The sequence below is a fragment of the Seriola aureovittata genome, chromosome 14, assembly GCF_021018895.1.
Source record: "Seriola aureovittata isolate HTS-2021-v1 ecotype China chromosome 14, ASM2101889v1, whole genome shotgun sequence".
NCBI lineage: Eukaryota > Metazoa > Chordata > Actinopteri > Carangiformes > Carangidae > Seriola > Seriola aureovittata.
Genome location: NC_079377.1, coordinates 18534643 through 18549738, shown reverse-complemented (window position 1 = coordinate 18549738; position 15096 = coordinate 18534643). Strand labels below are relative to the sequence as shown.

The following is a 15096-nucleotide window of genomic DNA, read 5'->3' as shown; positions in this document are numbered from 1 at the left end:
TCATTTTCAAATTGGAGGTAACAACAATTTAAAACCACACTGAGCAATAAAACAAGAAAAGGAAACAAATAACTCTAAAAGTATTTGAAGTAGTCAAGGTTGACATTTTCAAACACTTGCATCAAATATAACAGTTTTATATTTTTTTTAATTATTTTTTTTATTATTGAACATGCAATAGACTTTTCCCTGTGCGCAGCAGGTATTTGATTTAAACACACTTATTAAAGCTCTTTTTTGATTATTTGGCTCCCTCTGGTGGTGATCAAAAATGCATGCAAGTGTACCTTTACACTGCAGAGCATTATTTCAAAATGTGCTGCATCTACACTTGAACCAGTTTGACATGGTTTCACTCTTTCCTTAACATTGGCATGAAACATAAAACAATAGAAACCACAGATTTTCTGTGTGGAGAATACAAAACGTTGTTTGTCTAAACAGGAGAAGCTAAATGCTGACGATCCATTGATTCTCAGTCAACATCATTTTTTCCTTATTTTTTGCAGACGTGTCCGTCTTGTTTGTGCCTTCATGTACCTCCTGCAGTTGGAGGTGCACTGTGCCAGGTACAGCTCACATCACGACTGCCCTTTCATCTCCTTTGAGCTCAGCGTGGGACAGATGGTCGAGTGGGTGGACAGGAGCGAGCGCAGGGAGCAGTGGGCACAGGTCACGACTCGGGCTAATATTAAAAGGGCCTTTTATTAACGCATTGACATCAGTCTTACTGACTTTTCAAACCAGTGTGGTTTGATCAGATAAATCTATCTAACATCTCTATCTGTGTGTGCTGAGGAATGCTCTAAGTCAAGGTTAAGGTCATACAATATTTAAGCAACACTGATTTCATGTGAGAGCTTGGGTGAAAATCTACCTGTTTACCTGTGTCTGTGTTTATCCAGGCAACAGACCAACAGTGCGCTGAACCTTTACAGCTCAGCTGTTCTTCACAGAATTGTCAAAGGAAACAGGAGTATGGGTATTTACTGTTTGTTTTGCATCACTGTTTTATTTGTTCCCCCCGTCCCGTAAATCCCTTAACTGTTTGCTCAGGTTGTTCGTCAGGCCTGCCAACTGTCTGTGTCACTTTTCTTATTGTTTGATTGTGAACTTGTGTTATTTGTTGTTGTCTGACAACTGTGATCTGTTCTTTGCACCAGATTTCCCAGTTTCATTTTGACTGCTCTCCTAAAGAACACTGTAGGCCTACATAGTGGTGGAGGAAGTAATTTGATCTTGGTGTATAAATATGAAAAGCACTCAAAGCAGAAAAATGACCCTGGGTATTATACTGTTATGTATTATATCATTGTATTATTTGTACTTGTGCATTAATGTGAAAGTAGCATTTTACTGTTGTGGTTGGTTGAGGTGGAGCTAATTTTAACTATTCTGTTTAGGACTGCAACTAATGAATACTTTCATTGATATTTTTTTCTTATTCATTTGTAAAAAATAAATCAATGATAATGGGTTTGTAAAAACTTTTTGAAAACAGTGTGAAATGCTGTCACAACTACCCAGAGCCCCAGATGACACCTTGACAAAACTTGTTTTTTTTTTCCAACCAACAGTTCAAATAACTGTCACATTTAATAACTGGAGCTATGAAATGGTATTCTTACATGAAAACTTACTTCAAACAATTAGTAGTATTAGTAGTTTAGTTTTAGTTCATTTTCTGCCACTTGACCATTTTTTTAATCTCTATTCTTAATCTTCTGAATAGTTTACAATAAGGCATCACATTGTATAAACTCTTGGCTCTCAGATGAATGTAATTAAATTAAAAGTACAACATTTTTGTCAGAAAATGAAATAATTGCATGAAGAAAAAAAAAAAACTCAACTACCTCAAATCTGTACCTGTGTAGCCGCTGAGCTCCTGCAGGGGGCAGCAGATATCTGACATGCGCCCTGTGGAGTGATGCTTCTTCCGTAGCTTGTCCATGAGCTCGCCCGCTAGCACCACAGAGAAGTGGCTCCTTAAAACCTCCTGTTGGGGTCATTCACATCCACATTACAGTGATATCCAAAATGTCTGCCCCGCTGCTTCTCAGGGCTTTCGTCAAGGAGCGACTGACAGCTGCAGCCGAGGAAATATTTCAGGTTTTTGAGAAAACAATAGAGAAATATGAAGAAGAAGCTTCCAGCTCCAAACAGGAGATTGAACGGCTTAGAGGTCTGCTGCTGGAGTTTGTGTCAAAGCACAAAGAAGGTCTGTGTATCATCATCATCATCATCATCATTATCATCATTATTATTATTATCACAGTAATTATTTACAACTGTCATTGCTTTTTATTCAGTCACTTACAGCACCCACTCAGAGACACTTTTCTTTTGCCTTTGAGACTCGTGGGATCAAAAGCAGAGCAATACTTTCTGTATTTTATTTCCATATAATGTCATCATGACACATTAAATCCAATATGTAAACACTCAGTTCTCTATTAGGAACATCTAGCTAAAACTAAATGGACAAAATAATAATAAATAATAATAAAGGATGCCTATCAACATAATGCAATACAGTTCAACAGCCTCCAAAATCATCCTACAGTTGAATCCACATCTCTTTAACACTGTTTGAATAAAAACTGAACATTGAATCCTTCATGAACTAACTGACTAAACTATTTGTCAATTTAATTTTGATGAATGAAAGAAATAGTATGCTCATCTTCTGTCTGGCAGCATCCAAAATCCAGTCACTACTTTTGTGATAAAACTGATAAAGGCTTAAAAAAAAATGAAAAAGGCATAAGTTATAAGTTCTCCCATCTTTGTTTCTAGACCTCTCACAGTCGTCCATCTTTAAGGAGGAAACTCCCCCCGAGCAGCAGCAGCGCTGTGAGCGGGAGCCGAGCCTCAGCGCCGATCAGACGGACCGGGAGCCTCGACGCATTAAAGAGGAAGATCAGGAGCTCTGGGCCAGTCAGCAACAAGAAGAGGTTCAAGAGTTTAAGAATGCTAATGTCTTATACCTGCCTCAGTCATCTGTCTGGGAGAAACACGACCAGCAGGACTCAAAACCGTCTCTGCAACCTCAGACTCCAAACAGTCAAAGCGAGGAGCAGTTTCAGGAGCTGCAAGAAACTAAAACTGTAGCGTTCATGTTACATTTCGCTTCGTCCCCTTCTTCACAAACTCAGATCCAAGATGGTAGAGAAAATGAAAGACCTTCTGCAAGTTTTATGTCAAACCGAACTCAGACAGAACAAAATCAGACTCCCATTATCAGCCCCAGAGAGTCCACTGAGTTATCTCATCTGAATTCAGTCGCACCTGATTATCATTGCTATCTGTGCGAGAAATCTTTTTCCCTCAGTCATCACTTGATAAATCACGCTTTCCGCATGCATTTAAAGGACGCGGGTTTCATGTGTGCTGTGTGTGGAAAGACCTTAGAGTCCACCGAAAGTCTCAATGTGCACCTTAAATCACACAAGGGCTCGAGGTGTTGTCACGTGTGCGGGAAACACTGCAGCAGCAGCACCGCTCTGACCGAGCACATGACCAGCCACACCGGGGTGAAGCTGCATCGCTGCCACGTTTGTGGGAAAGAGTGCAGCCGCAAAGGTGATTTAAAGATACATATGAGGATTCACACCGGCGAGAAGCCTTTCTGCTGCTCTTACTGTTGTAAAAGTTTCACCCACAGCGGACATCTGAGGAAGCACATGAGAAGCCACACAGGAGAGAGACCGCACCGCTGTGCTGTCTGCGGCAAAGGCTTTCTACAGAGCACACACCTGAAATACCACTTAGGGACTCACGCTCAGAAATATTAATTATTTTTTTTTATCAAACTTTTTGATTTACACTTAAAAATGTTCCAAAGAGCCAACTCTGCTGAGTGTGAGCACTAAGACACATTTATCTAGTGACGTACCAACATTGAAGAGCAACTCTTAAGTGATCACATGACTATTAACATGTATGCTCAGAGCAGGAATAGCCAATCAGAGACAGCAATTTACCCAACATCTGCCATATTCATACATTCATTCTTCTTAAAAATCCATTTACTTAGAAATATGCTGTTATTTTTTAAAAACTAAAATATGTGTCTGTGAAATCTTTGTCTTTTAAAAATGGCTGAAATATTAAAAAAAAAAAATTCTGCAGCTGGTTTCTTTCATTAAAAATCATAAGAACAACTTAGTAACAAACTGACAGGTGCAGATGATGAAGATGCATGAGACGTAATAACAAACATAAACCAGTACGAGCTTTATTTGTGTTCTTTTCCTCCCTGATAAATGCAAATAGAAAGAAAAAGTGGGGCGATGTCCTATCAGATGCAAATAGTAGGCTAAAGCTACTCAACTTTAAATTGTAGATATTGCTTCCCCTAACATAATTCATCATGACCAATGATATTACATGTATATTATATTGCACAGTAACACATCTCAGATGGTGTGTGCTCACTTTTTTTTTCTTTACCGTAGTCATCTAGGATCTACTTTGAACAAACTTTGAAGGCCTGCAGAGCTCTCTTTATTTTAAGACTACTTTTAAGTAGTAAGAATGTTAATAAATTCGTGAGTCAGAGTAAAAGGGAAGTATTATCATCTTTCACTTGAGAACAAAATTTCACTGTTAGCAGATTGATAAATAAGAGCCAAGAGGTTTAACATTCGTTCCTCTTCATTGTTGACATGACCTTTGCTCTGATGCGAAATCATTACTCATTAACATCTAACAGGAATGTGTATAATAACACTGTTGTCAACATCAAGAGAATAAACACTGTCTTTGTCGTTATTCCTTTTCAGTGACATAATTTGAATGATGGTAAATCTGTGAGTTATTTTGTATGTTTAGCTCAGATTTACTGGATACAGAAGTTAACCAAGTACAAACTGGAATAGGAAGCATTAACTGAATTTGTATTAGAGTATTTAAAGATGCATCGTTGTTTCTTTTTTTCTCTTGGTGGGAAAGAAACAACACCAGTTGGACCAGTTTAATGTTTGGTCATAAAACCAAAACAATTCGCTAAAAGAGGCTAAAAAGAAAGCTATGACCTCAGAAAATCATCTTGATGTCTTGTTTTTCTGGCAGCTGCATGCAAACTACAAAGAGGATAATCTGTTTATAGTATCATTAAAAACAATCAAAAATGTTTACTGACCTTTTGTGACCCCTGTCAAACTGACCTCAAATGCTCCAAAGGATTTAAAAAAAAAAAAATCATGTTTTTAAGGGATTCTAAAAATAACAGGAGGGCCCAAAACCAAAGCTGTGATACTAAGTACTAAAAACCAGAGTTTTGGCATCATGTCTTCATTCCTGAAGTCTGATGGTCATCTGAGTCTGTGGTCCAACTGTATTACACAATGACCAAATCTGTCAAACAATTAAAACCCTCCCCATTCGCACCCTGCAGAAGACGTTGACCTTACTGACCCTTTAAAGCAAGAGTGATTATAAATCTGCAGCTGGTTAATTTACATCTGCAGTAGTTATAGGTTTAAATGGAGACAAATAATATTGTTGTTGAGCATTTCTACCTTCTCCCATAAAGATATATATTATTACAAACGTGTTTTACTTTATTGCCAGTCACAATCTGTTTATACAGCAGTCTACATTTATGGGTGTCCTCAGGAGGAGTTTTAGTTAGTGACAAATACGTTAACACTTAATTTATATTCTTCAAATGTTGTAAACTGTAAACACAAACAAATCAATTTTTTCTTTAGCTTAGCTTAATGTATTTTTAAATGATTATTGAATGAACTGACCTAACCTATAAGTTTGATTGGGTCTTTTAAATATGACTGACCAGTAGGTGGCACTGCAGGAGCCTCTATGTATCTATCCAGCAAATCAGTGAGGGCTTAGTGTCCACACAAACTACATCTGACATGAGCTAAGCTTATTAAAAAGAAACTTTTTGCCATTTGACAGTGTTTTTATCACAGACCTTGAGTGTTAAAAAGTGTAAGTTATTAACAAAGCACAGTACGTTATCATGCAAATCTGCACTGGAAGAAGCTGCACCTGCAAGGATTTTTACCACAGGCTCCATGTTTTGCCCCAAATTCTGGTAGCAGGTCCGGTGTCATGATCTGCTCTTCCTTCTGAACTTCCTGTTTAATTTAGAAATTTATACATTTTTTTGTCTGTTGTCATTTTACTTCCTGTTTTTGTGGGTTTCTTTCCCGCTATTTTCTGTTCTATTTGTGTGTCATAACTTAATTAGTTAAAGTTAAAGTTCCCTGAGTATTCATGGTGTTGTGTTACCTCTTTTCAGTTGCTAGAATATAATGTTTGGTAAATGCAGGCGTCATGACTTAGTGTTCACCTCTCTTACCTACATATTGACCTTTTTTAGCTGTTTCCAGAATTTTGGATTCTTGCCACCACTTACTGGATTTGCTTGTCTATTTTGGACTGACCTTGCTGTTTTCTGACCCTGGAGTGCCATCATCTTGTAAGCGTTTGTTTACTTTGTTAAATAAATCAGTGGACTGCATGTGCTCCAGCATTTGGGTCGCTCTGTGTTTTGTTACCCTGTTTGCACTGGCTTTGACGGTGTGTTCTGGCCACTATGGACCCAGCAGTTGTTTTGTTTGAAGATTTGGTTTATACCTTTGTGGGTATTTATGGAGAGTTCAAAAGAAGCTCTAGAAGGGAGTACAAAGAAGCTGCTCTGCATTTGGCACTCAGGGAAGTATCCAAAACCATATCAAGTATGCATTGGTGACTAAAGGATTTTATTAGCACCCCTGATTCCCAGCCAGTCTCCCAGCCTGCTAGCTACTAGCGTGCTCCAGTGTCTGCTGACCCGCTCCAGTCAACTAACCTCCATCTTGAATCCTAGTTGGCTAACTGGAGGTCAACAAGCCTCCAGCCTGCTTCCAAGATGGGTAGCTGTCAGCCTGCTATCTTCCAGTCTGCATCTAAGTCAGCTCACTCACGGCCTGCAAGCCTTCAGCCCGCTTCCAAGCCTGCTATCCTCCACTCTGTATCCCAGTTGGCTAGCCTCCAGTCAGAATCCTACCTCTGAGCCAGTTAGCCACCTGCATCTTCCTGCTCCTAAGTCGACCAACTTCCTATTGGATCCTGACCCTGAAAACCTTTGTTCAAAACTCACCTAGCTATTGACCCAAGATATCTAGGGGTCAGAGCCCCTAGAAGGAAGCATTTCCTGAAGACTCAAGCAATCCCCTTTCTTCAGGACTCCCCCGAATCGGAGACCCTAGAAGTTCCAGTTCCTGCTGACACCCTTCCTAACCTTCCAGATCATCAGTCAGCCGTCTTTACTAACGCCCAGCTAGATCTCCAGCTGGCTGCATCCTGCTCAGCACTCCAGTGGTTTGCCTGTCTTGCTCTCAGCTCCAACCAACAGCTGAATCTTCTGGTGTGGGCTGACCTCCAGTCTCTTCATCGACCTCGCGAGTGGCCCTACCTATGGTGCCAGTCTCCAGAGCAATCCCGCCTAAGTCGCCATTCTCCGAGAAGCCTTGCCTACATCATGTGTCTCCAGGTCATACTCCAGCATTGCTCCACTAGTCTGGTCATTCTTGTGCTGGCAATTCTTGTTTAATAAAGACTCACTAACCAGAACATGTCTTTCTGTGTTTTATTGTCACACTTGACAAGCGGGTACACAACCAGTCTGTGCTTGGCTGAGAGCAACTTCCTCTTCCCTCAAGTTTGTTTTTTAAGGATAAAAAGGAAACAGATGCACCACACTTCTTGCCAACAATTCTTCCACCCCACATTTCCTTACATTTATTAGAAAAATAATTCCATATATGGTATAAACCAGAACATATTCGCATAACACTGCTGATCATAATATTTTTCCACCACAATTTCCCCCTTTGAGCATTTAAGTGCTCACTCAAAATAAGGAAAATTACTACATCATTGAATCAAGTAAGTGTATATCAAGATAGAATAAAATAAAACAATCTATCAAATTAATAAAAATGCATGTAAACAATATCGCTAAATGCATTTTTTTTTTTTCTAAATATATTCAGAGCAAGCTTACATCAATCAATTCCGACGTGGACTTCAGTGTCACTTTCTCCGAGGTAAGGTGGGATCCAGTCTGGGATCGGGAACAAATCAGGTAAATCATTCTGAGGGGTAGGTGCAACATTAGGGTCACACTGAAGCAACTACTGACCCATCACAACCCCTACCCTAAAGCAACATTGACCTAACACATGTTAATAGTACAGCACAAAAACAGAGCATCATGCCCAAGGTCGTTTCTGCCTCCGCCTGATCCCCAGCTATGCCCCTGCCCAGCCCTCGGACTGCTCCCCTTAGATCCCCAGTTCCACTCTTCAGCTCCCTGTCCACTGGCCCCTGTAGATAGAGGTTGGTGTGGACAGGGGCCAATCAATCCTTATTGATTTGTTTCCCTGTCTTTGACTGTCTTTGCTATTTTATCCTAGACTTCCTCACGATCTTGTAAGCCTTTATTTACTATGTTAATTTTTTTTGCTTTGCTTTGGCAACTTTCCCCTGTGTTTTATTAACCCGCTTGCACCAGCTTTGACAAACTGTTGTTCAAAGACTTTATTTCTGCTGCTTATTACTTCTCAATCTTGTAAAACAGCAGCTTCAAAATTACATCCACACAACCATGGTTTGAGCCATTCCACCATGACTTTGTGGTCTAATCAAAGGACCATGAAGGCCTAAAAAGCTCAACTTGGATCGCTCCCAGGTGGCCTCAAAATTTCACACAAAACAGGAGCTCATTCAGGAATCTCTGTGTTTGGGAAGCTGCTTCAGGCGATTTAGATTTCAGATTGTAAAGCTAAAGAGCTAATCAGGCCTCAGTGACCCTCAAACCTAAAACCAACTACCCTAATCTGGTTATGCAACCTCCCCTAAAGACACAGGATCACCAGCAAACACCCCTGAGTCCTTGGGCAGAGTTTCCCACATGTCAGCTCATGTCTAGCCTCAATGGGGATTCAATAACTGAAATCTAATCAGATGATTTGTTTACATGATCCTCAGCTGGCCTAACCTGCGCAAATCAACTATCCTGAGCTGTCTGACCCAGACTATAGCTATTTGAACAAACTACCCCACACTTTTCTGGAAAAAAAAAAAAACAGGGCAAAAGGTTAATCTTCTGTGGAGTCAAATTATGTGAAACTTACTCAAGGGAACTGGACGGATTTTCTTTATGTGGGTCAGACTGTGTCTCACAGATTAACTCAAGAGAAGAAGGGTTACACTGATTTTTTTGCATGTGTGTGTGTACGTGTGTGTGCTATGTGCTTAAATAGTGCCATTTTGAAGACAGACGCTGTTACGAAGAGTTACGCTGGCACTCAGCAAATTGTCAGGAATTTCACGAGCCCTTGGTTGCATAACTGGGTCATTGAGTTACTGACCACCCCACCAAGTAGAGTTTTTTCGCAGGACTGAGCCAGCTTCACGTATTTGAGAGGAATCCAAATGTACAGCTGGGTGGGGATGGAGGTAATCCAGAAGAGTTTCTGGTGCAAAGGAGATGACTTGAGGAGGCGATCTAACAGGATGGTCCTCATGGGTTGGGTTTGGTGTGGAGGAGGACAGCAAACATCTGGTAGACATCCTCCACAAGCGGAAACATACACACTCAAAAAACAGAACAAGCTGGGTTTTGGACAAGCAGAGCATTACAACAGTTACTTTCATATTTTCACATTGATTTCACACAACTGTTAAAATGTGGGGGGACACATTGTCAGGCAGGAATATGAATGTGATTTGAATTTTTTGCGTTTATTGGATAGACGCTCAAACACATTTTATTTTACCGTCCTTCTGTCCATCTAATGACATCCCTGCAGTATATTTTCAATCCCACGCTGTAAACTCAAAGACAGTTTATTTGGGGGGAAACCTTGATGTCGGCCAGATGATACATTTGCCTCATTGTTTACTTTCTATTACTAATCCCAGTATATATAAATCCCATGTTGGACCTTTCATTCAGGGAGGAGCTCGGCTATTAAAAGCAGAGAGAATGAGTGACACTGCTGCTGCAGTTTTGGCGTCCAGCACATACCCCCACACACTTGTCCTTCACAGATCTGATTACTGGCTCATGTGAAGCCTGACTTGTCATCTGTTGCCTTACATGGTGGTTGACCAAATTATTTCAACCGGGAACATGAATGAGGCAACAGGATGCAAGCTTGCAGCCTTTCTTTTTTGTAGGGAACCTAACACCCCTCGAGAGAGGAAGGCAAAATTTTGATTATTGCAAGATTGTTTTTAATAAGATTATTTTAATAAAAATGCAGAAGGAAGCTCTCCATCCACTATTTTCTCATTTCAGGAATTTCATGAGCCCTTGTCTATCTCATTTCCTCTTTCAGTGTCTGAAAGCATGACAAAATTTTATTTTATTTTTTACTTAATGGTCGTATTTAGGCACTGACAGCACTGACAGTGGGCTTGGTCTGATACTTGTAAAGGTTTGGGTCCGTGTATTTAGGTCGAAACAGTTTGGAGAGTGTGGAGGAAGGAGAAAAACTCACCTCCACACAAACCCGGGACTTCCGCAACGGACGGCTCTATTTTATCATACATTAACAAAACAGAAGCCACAGGTAACCTTGAGTTAAGGTGCAACAAGAATTAATAAGCTCTTTAACAGGTATCCACTTCTGTCAAGGTGCGCTGCTCAACTATCAAAAGGAAAACAAAAGCGCGTTTTGATGACGCCGCTCCTCTTGTATCTAGGCAACAAAGCATGTCTTAAAGGCACATTTCACGATTTCGACTGTTCCATAGTGAAACAGTCATATGTAGTGACAGAACAGAGTAACAGTAGTAACAGAAGTGTTAACTTTTTCAAAGTTATTTTTGCCTTTATTACCGTGACAGATAGAGATAGAGAGCGAGAGAGAGAGAGAGAGAGAGAGAGAAAGTAAAGTTAAGAAGACAACAAAGGGCCACAGGTCGGACTCGAACCCGTGCCGCTGTGGTAAGGACTAAGCCTAAATGGTAAGTGCCCTACCAGGTGTTATCTTCTTTATTAACCTATTAATATTAACGGGCACCACAATGCTTCCCTAACTTTAACCAGTGTGCTTCCCTTTTGCAGGATGCAGGCCCTGGTCAGCTTGTATCTAAGTGCTGACCTTTGTGTTACCACCATCCACTCTGACCACTTCCATACCACTTGAACGATGTGGAAAACGTAGCACGCTGTAAAATAAACTAAAAGTCAGGTCATATTCCCGTTCATCTGAACTAGCAGTCTGTAGAAATGAGGCAGTGAGTGAAATGACCTTAAGTAACTATGTCCTCTCTCTCTCTCTCTCTCTCTCTCTCTGACCCAATATCTGGTTTAGGACTATGACGCATGTTTTACACGGATTATAATCTGGTGATTTATTTCTAAAAAATCCAAAAATAATCAGATGGCCTGCTATTTGTCGAAATCTGGACCAGTCAGGGACACCCCCCCCCCCCTCCTTCTCAGTGTCTCTGCGCCAACTGCGTAAATGCGCAGCGTTGAGTTGAGTTTTGCTGCTGAATAAGAGAACAGAAAACAGAGGAATGCATGCATGAATATCTGTGCCAACGAACCAACGTGCTGCTCAAATGCGAGGGCATCGCAGGCCGGTTGTATGAGGGTAAGTCTGTTTCTCATACGTCGGCGATAGGAACTAAAAAAGACGCTGTTCAGGCTGCTGATACAACCTGCCTAAAATACTGGGCTGGCAGGGGTGGAAGGGGGGCGTGTATGGGATATCCACAATGTGCGCTTTGTTATTCTCTGCTAGGGAACTCAAATAATGCAGATGTTTGTTTTTTTTTTTTATTTTAGCCGATTTCTCAGAGCTGGTGGAGCAGAAACGATGACAAGTTCAAATGGTCACTAAGTCGCAGTGCGCTGCTTGGAGGTCACTGGACCATCACTGCTGCTGAAAGTGTGCCAGTGGATGTGTGACTATGACCGATTGCTGATAGCTGTGCCTGATATGTGATATCAGACAGTATAAATGCATGAATGCTGCTGCCTTAATGGTCAGAGATATTCTCTTACTGACAGAATATCTCTGTCAGTAATCCAGCTTGCCTTGTTGTGTTAGCTGCAGAGGAAGTTGAAAGCTGACCTCGCTTTGGACTCTAAAGTTGCCGTGCGTACCAGACTCAGTCTGAGTTGAGGCATCTCAGCAGGTGACAGTGTGAGAATATAGATCCTCTTCACACACACTCACACTCACACACTCCACAGCAGGGGACAGCATGAAAGAGCTCCAAGAATAGACCCCCACTGAGTGAAAACCACTACTGTATCACACACACAAACTCTGTCTTACACACACACACACACACACACACACACACACACACACACACACACACACACACACACTATCTTCACTATCTTCAAACTCTCCACAGTGTGCTTGATACAATGTTGGTAGAGTGTGTTTTAAAACTGAAGCTGCTTGCTTATCATCGGTGCTGGGGCTTTGAGAAAGCTGCTTCTCTCACACAGTGATAAGCTGCTCTGTTGATGTCCGTTTTCACCGGCAGTGATGCAGTGCTCCTCCTGTAAACAAGAGAAAGTTCAAGAAGCTCAGCTCAGGTTCAAGAAGCTGAAACACTTGTCCATAATCAAATAATTGATCATTAGAAGATTAACAGATGGCAATTTGACAATTGCTTAATTGTTTTAAGTAAATGGTTGTAAATGGTGGTTGTTTGTTTTCATCTTTTCTCTATCTTATGTCGTTAACCTGTATAACCCTGATGACATCACTATGACATCATCAGGAGTTATTTTCTCAGACTTGACAAAGCTCCTTCAGATGTGTGAAGACATTACATATATACAAAGGGTTTAAAGATTAATGGATTAATTAACAGCTCATAGCTTCTCAAGAGGTGCAGAGAAGAAAGTCTTGTAACTGGCCTCTCAGGCAAGAGATTGACGGTGTTGTGTGAAAGTGTCGTAGGAGCATCACCTTGAGTATCATCTGAACGTAGTGTAGCTTTGTAATTAAGCCTTCAGCGCTGCCTTAATCTTCACCCAGTTGCTCTGTACCTTATTGCATTTCTCTCAAACGCCTGATCTCCCCCCAGGACCTTGTGTCCTGAGGCAACTAGACGACTATAATTAGAAAGTTCCATCTGAAAACCAGACAGGGGCAGCAGCATGTAGCAGGGTAATATGATGCAGTGGAGTGAAACCAGGTGACCAAGACTGGATCATCAAAAAGCGTCATTGTGCTTATAACCAGATGCCCTCTGGAACACAAGGTCATGAATACTGATGAATCAAGCAGATGTACTGAGGTACGCAGCGAGAGCAGGGAAGTAGACAATGGCAGACTGTAGTTTGTAAGGTCACACCAACCTTTGGTCCAGACTAAAATATCTCAACATATATCGGATGGATTGATATGAATGTTTGTACAGACATTCATGGTTCTCAGATAATGTATCATAAAGTCTTGGTCTGATATTTTGTTGCCTATTTGTTACTTTCATGTGTGTGTACATGGTCTGTGCAGATGTTTGTTTGCAGTGTGAGGCTTTATCACATATAAACCAACCAGAGGCATAAAAAGTGGAGGGAAGGATAAGGAGGAAGAGATGGTCGAGCTCCTATGGCTGCATGTCTGAAAGAAAATGCTGACTTAAAAAATCCCGAAGGTAAAATATTTTGAGCATATTTCTTCAGAAAATAAGTCTTGCTACAGATCAGTTTATTTTAAACACACTGGAATGTAGTCTCATTAACTTTCAATGAGTAAATAAGTTTAGGTTTATTTTTACATCCTGAACAAAGCATCTTATACACACACACACACACACACACAGACACACACACAGACACACACACAGACAGACACACACACACACACACACACACACACACACACACACACACACACACACAGACACACATACACATACACACACACACAGACACACACACACACACAGACACACACAGACACACATACACATACACACATACACATACACACACACACACACACACACACACACACACACACACACACACACACACACACACACACACAAACATGAGTTTGTTGATTTTAGCGGAGGTGAACTGGGGTGAGTTTGGCTTTTATCAAGATAAGATTTATATTACACAGTTGAAATTACAATATATTTCACAATAAAAGAATGTGGCACGATGTTCCCTGCATGAAGACTGAAAGGGGAAGAGATTACATAACTTCCTCAAACTGGTTTAGGGGAACGCCTTGGAATAATCAGAAACATATGTTTGCCATTTTAAGCCATTTTAAAATAAAAATTGGCATATTGTCATTTGTGCCAGCGTTGTTGTGTTGGGTGATGTTCACATACTGTCCACAAAATGAACGACCTGTACACAATGAAGTACACATGTATTGTATAACACAAATCAATTGCACTGCTAACTGGATTCAGGAGGAGCACTTGCACAGTTAATGGGAAGGTCTCTCAATTCGGACTGCATGTATTTTGTGGGAGGCGTGCAACATATTGCTGTGTACCTGTTGAGCTTTGTGTGAGAATATGGTGGCTTTTGGTCCTGACACACCCATATTTGAGAGCTTGAAACGGACAGCAGACAAGAACGTTGATGTTGGACGATTTCAAAAAATTCTTTAAGTGTCATTGTTCTTTCAGATTTAATGCCAATGTTTCAAGCCTAATGTTGAGCCTGGGGTCCTGGAGACCTCCTGCCACTGAGATACTTACTGAGAAGTTTGAACTGATGATATGTTTCAGAAAACTACTACATTGCTTCTGTTATGTGAGACCCCAAACAATGAGAAAGGAAGGTCAAATATAATATCAACAAAATACAATGGTAAACATTTTTGCTTTCTACAATATCTGGCAGCTGCAGTATGGTTAAGGTTAGGGAACTAATTGTGGTTACGGTTGATAAATAGGCAACATTATCTGCTTGTTAACTATGAACCGACTCCTGCAGGAGTGACGTGCTACATCCCCATGCATCCACCGACCTGACCTCCACCCTTACTTTCTGCCCCACCTCATAAAGGTCACACTATTTCCTGTTCTGGCACTGGACATTGTCATTGGACATAAATAATGAATGTA

General features: G+C 40.8%; 2 protein-coding genes across 3 annotated transcripts in view; both read left to right on the top strand.

The window, feature by feature from the left end:
- Window positions 1-1864: 1864 nt before the first annotated feature.
- LOC130180881 (zinc finger protein 37-like) lies at window positions 1865-5137 on the top strand. Its single transcript, XM_056394520.1, has 2 exons — window positions 1865-2221; window positions 2800-5137. Exons 1-2 carry the CDS (start codon window positions 2041-2043, stop codon window positions 3795-3797), a joined length of 1179 nt encoding a protein of 392 aa, XP_056250495.1. The 5' UTR covers window positions 1865-2040; the 3' UTR covers window positions 3798-5137.
- Window positions 5138-10971: 5834 nt separating this feature from the next.
- LOC130181390 (equilibrative nucleoside transporter 1-like) overlaps window positions 10972-15096 on the top strand; it is a 36566-nt gene continuing 32441 nt past the window's right edge. Inside the window, exon 1 of one of the 2 annotated variants that reach the window (XM_056395583.1) lies at window positions 10972-10992. The gene's annotated coding sequence lies outside the window, so the exon portion shown is untranslated. Of the gene's footprint in view, window positions 10993-11479; window positions 11628-15096 lie in introns of those variants that run through there. The other variant, XM_056395582.1, reaches the window with a different exon arrangement.